The following is a 2,324-nucleotide window of genomic DNA, read 5'->3' as shown; positions in this document are numbered from 1 at the left end:
ATGTCCTTGTGACCATATGCAAGTGTGGCCATGCCATCATCCAGTATATACCGCTTGCAGTCGAATGGAGACAATGCCACCTTGGTGGTTACCTCCTCATACACTGTGTGGCAATGTGATCGGAGACCCGTCATAGGCCTGGCAGACACACGATGACTGAGCAGTGCATCTACATAGTCCTTGTGGGTGATGGTATTTGCCAGGACTGCCTTCCTAACACCCTTGGCCCGTTTGGCCGATTCCTGCCCGATGTAGGAGTACATCTTCGATCTTAGACCTACAAACTCCACCATGGATTTCCCACCAAGCTCATCTTTGAATTTGCCAACCACTTTCTTATTGGCAGAAGTGTACTGAGGATGGTCAGTGGGAAAGTTGCTGGTGTCATACAGAGACAGATCCATCTCTGCATAGACATCACCGGTGGTTATGTGCACAATCAATAAACAGAGTCGGTGTCGGTGTACAACAGCCGGACTTCTGCTACCGTACTGCTCCTTCAGCACATCGTAGTAGAATGAGTACATGTGTACCTTTGACAGGTCTAGTATCGACATACCCACATAGACCGGCTTGTTGAGCTTGATCTCAGTGTACTGCTTTTCTATTCCGACAAGCCCGTTCGGGAAATGTCATGCCGCACATATGTAGGCTTGCTCACTGCCCTCAGTACCTGCTCCTCACTTTCTTCTCGCAAGAGATCGATGCGTGTTCGATTACGAACGTTCTCCATCGTCTTGCCAAAGACTGAGTTGTTCATCAGCTGCAGCACACAAACAGGCAAACATGACACATGAGAATCATATCATGCCATTCCTTCACATCAGCATATTTTTCAATTAGCATACTCCACGTCACACTTGCACCATACATGCAACAACAAAAAATACAACAACAACAACAACATACAAGACTGCACACAACGGTTGCATTTACCTTGTAAAAGCTCTTCTCAAAGTCGGTTGTAGCCCTCGTGCGAAGTGCAGTGTTCAGATTGATGTAGGGAGCCATCCAGGCACTCTGCTGAAATCCCAACACCTGGTGAACAGCGGTCACCACCATGCCCAGACGCGAATACAGCTGCAGTGTACGGTAGTGTAACACATACTTGGACTTGGGTAGGAGACTGGGTGTCAACTTGACTCCATCTACGGCTGACACTTTGAGCTCCTCCACAAGTGCTTGTTGGTATGGTGATAGCTTATCTGAGAATGTTCTCATCACTTCCGGTGCGAGTGGATAATCATTGAAGTAGTGGTGTAGCGAAGAGGGTACCTCAAGATCACACTCCACAATGAACCCAGTGCTCGAATCTACAGGGTGTGCCAGTATCTCGGACAGGTTCTTGTCACACCAGGCAAACTCAGATGTCGGCATACTCTGGCACATAGCCCAGCCATACAGGTTGTTGGCATCAAGGTATAGCAGGTATGATGTGGGCTCGGCAGGATTGTACTGATCCATCGTTGGGTTGTTGGCCTTGCCGTACCGCTGCGACGCCATTGAGACGCCCCCACGTAGACCGGCTTCGACAAACAGATGCATGTCTACATCCGTGAGCAGCTGCAGTTCAATCTGGGTGAACCGTAGTAGAGCATCCCATGCATATCCTACATAACACCATACAACACACCAGAACACAAACACGAAAGTCAATACACCATGCAAAAAGTATATAAATACACCGACAAGAAAGCACAAGAATACTAACAGAGAACACCATCTAAAGGAGAGAATACATTGGACAACAACAAAGACTGATGAACATACCTGGGAGAGTAAGGTAATGAGCTGGATCCAAGCCATACGTCTTGTATGCCGTCTTGCGGAAATGCTCAAAGACATCTGCTAGAAGATAGACATCTGTTTGCAAATAGAGGTCATGATAGGCCTCCATTGTACTGCACTCAAATGTCTGCAAAACGAAAAACAAAACAACAACGCACACACACACACGCAAGCATCCATACACACATGCACACAAGCATCCACAGATAGAGAGCAATGAGTACAAAAAAATGTGTAGGGCACATCACAACAGCATACAAAGTCATAAGTAGAGCATAATGCAAAAAGCATGGCATCAGGGAAATTCTGAGGGCCAATACAGAAGGCACAAGCTGCTTACCTGCCATACGTTCTGAGCATGAGCATAGTCAGCATCACTGATACCTTCTCCAGTCAAACTAGACTCAAATGCTGATTTAGGTGGCAGCTGTGTCTCATCAAACCGAGCAAAGGAGTCCATGTACTCGTAGGGGTAGACACCCTTACGCAGGAGAAGGTCATGATGGGCCAATGTACGAGTAAGCTTGAAGGCATCT

The 2,324-nt window shown here is 47.2% G+C and overlaps 1 protein-coding gene across 1 annotated transcript; it reads right to left on the bottom strand.

Moving 5' to 3' along the window:
• Positions 1-604: 604 nt before the first annotated feature.
• LOC135808139 (uncharacterized) lies at positions 605-2,324 on the bottom strand. The gene is made up of 4 exons (XM_065321285.1): positions 2,129-2,324; positions 1,771-1,915; positions 937-1,610; positions 605-763 (listed from the first exon to the last, which is right to left on the bottom strand). Exons 1-4 carry the CDS (start codon positions 2,246-2,248, stop codon positions 605-607), a joined length of 1,098 nt encoding a protein of 365 aa, XP_065177357.1. The 5' UTR covers positions 2,249-2,324.

Source organism: Sycon ciliatum, chromosome 2, assembly GCF_964019385.1.
Source record: "Sycon ciliatum chromosome 2, ocSycCili1.1, whole genome shotgun sequence".
Lineage (NCBI taxonomy): Eukaryota > Metazoa > Porifera > Calcarea > Leucosolenida > Sycettidae > Sycon > Sycon ciliatum.
Note: the sequence above shows the minus strand (reverse complement) of the source record. Positions and strands in the feature narration are given on the sequence as shown.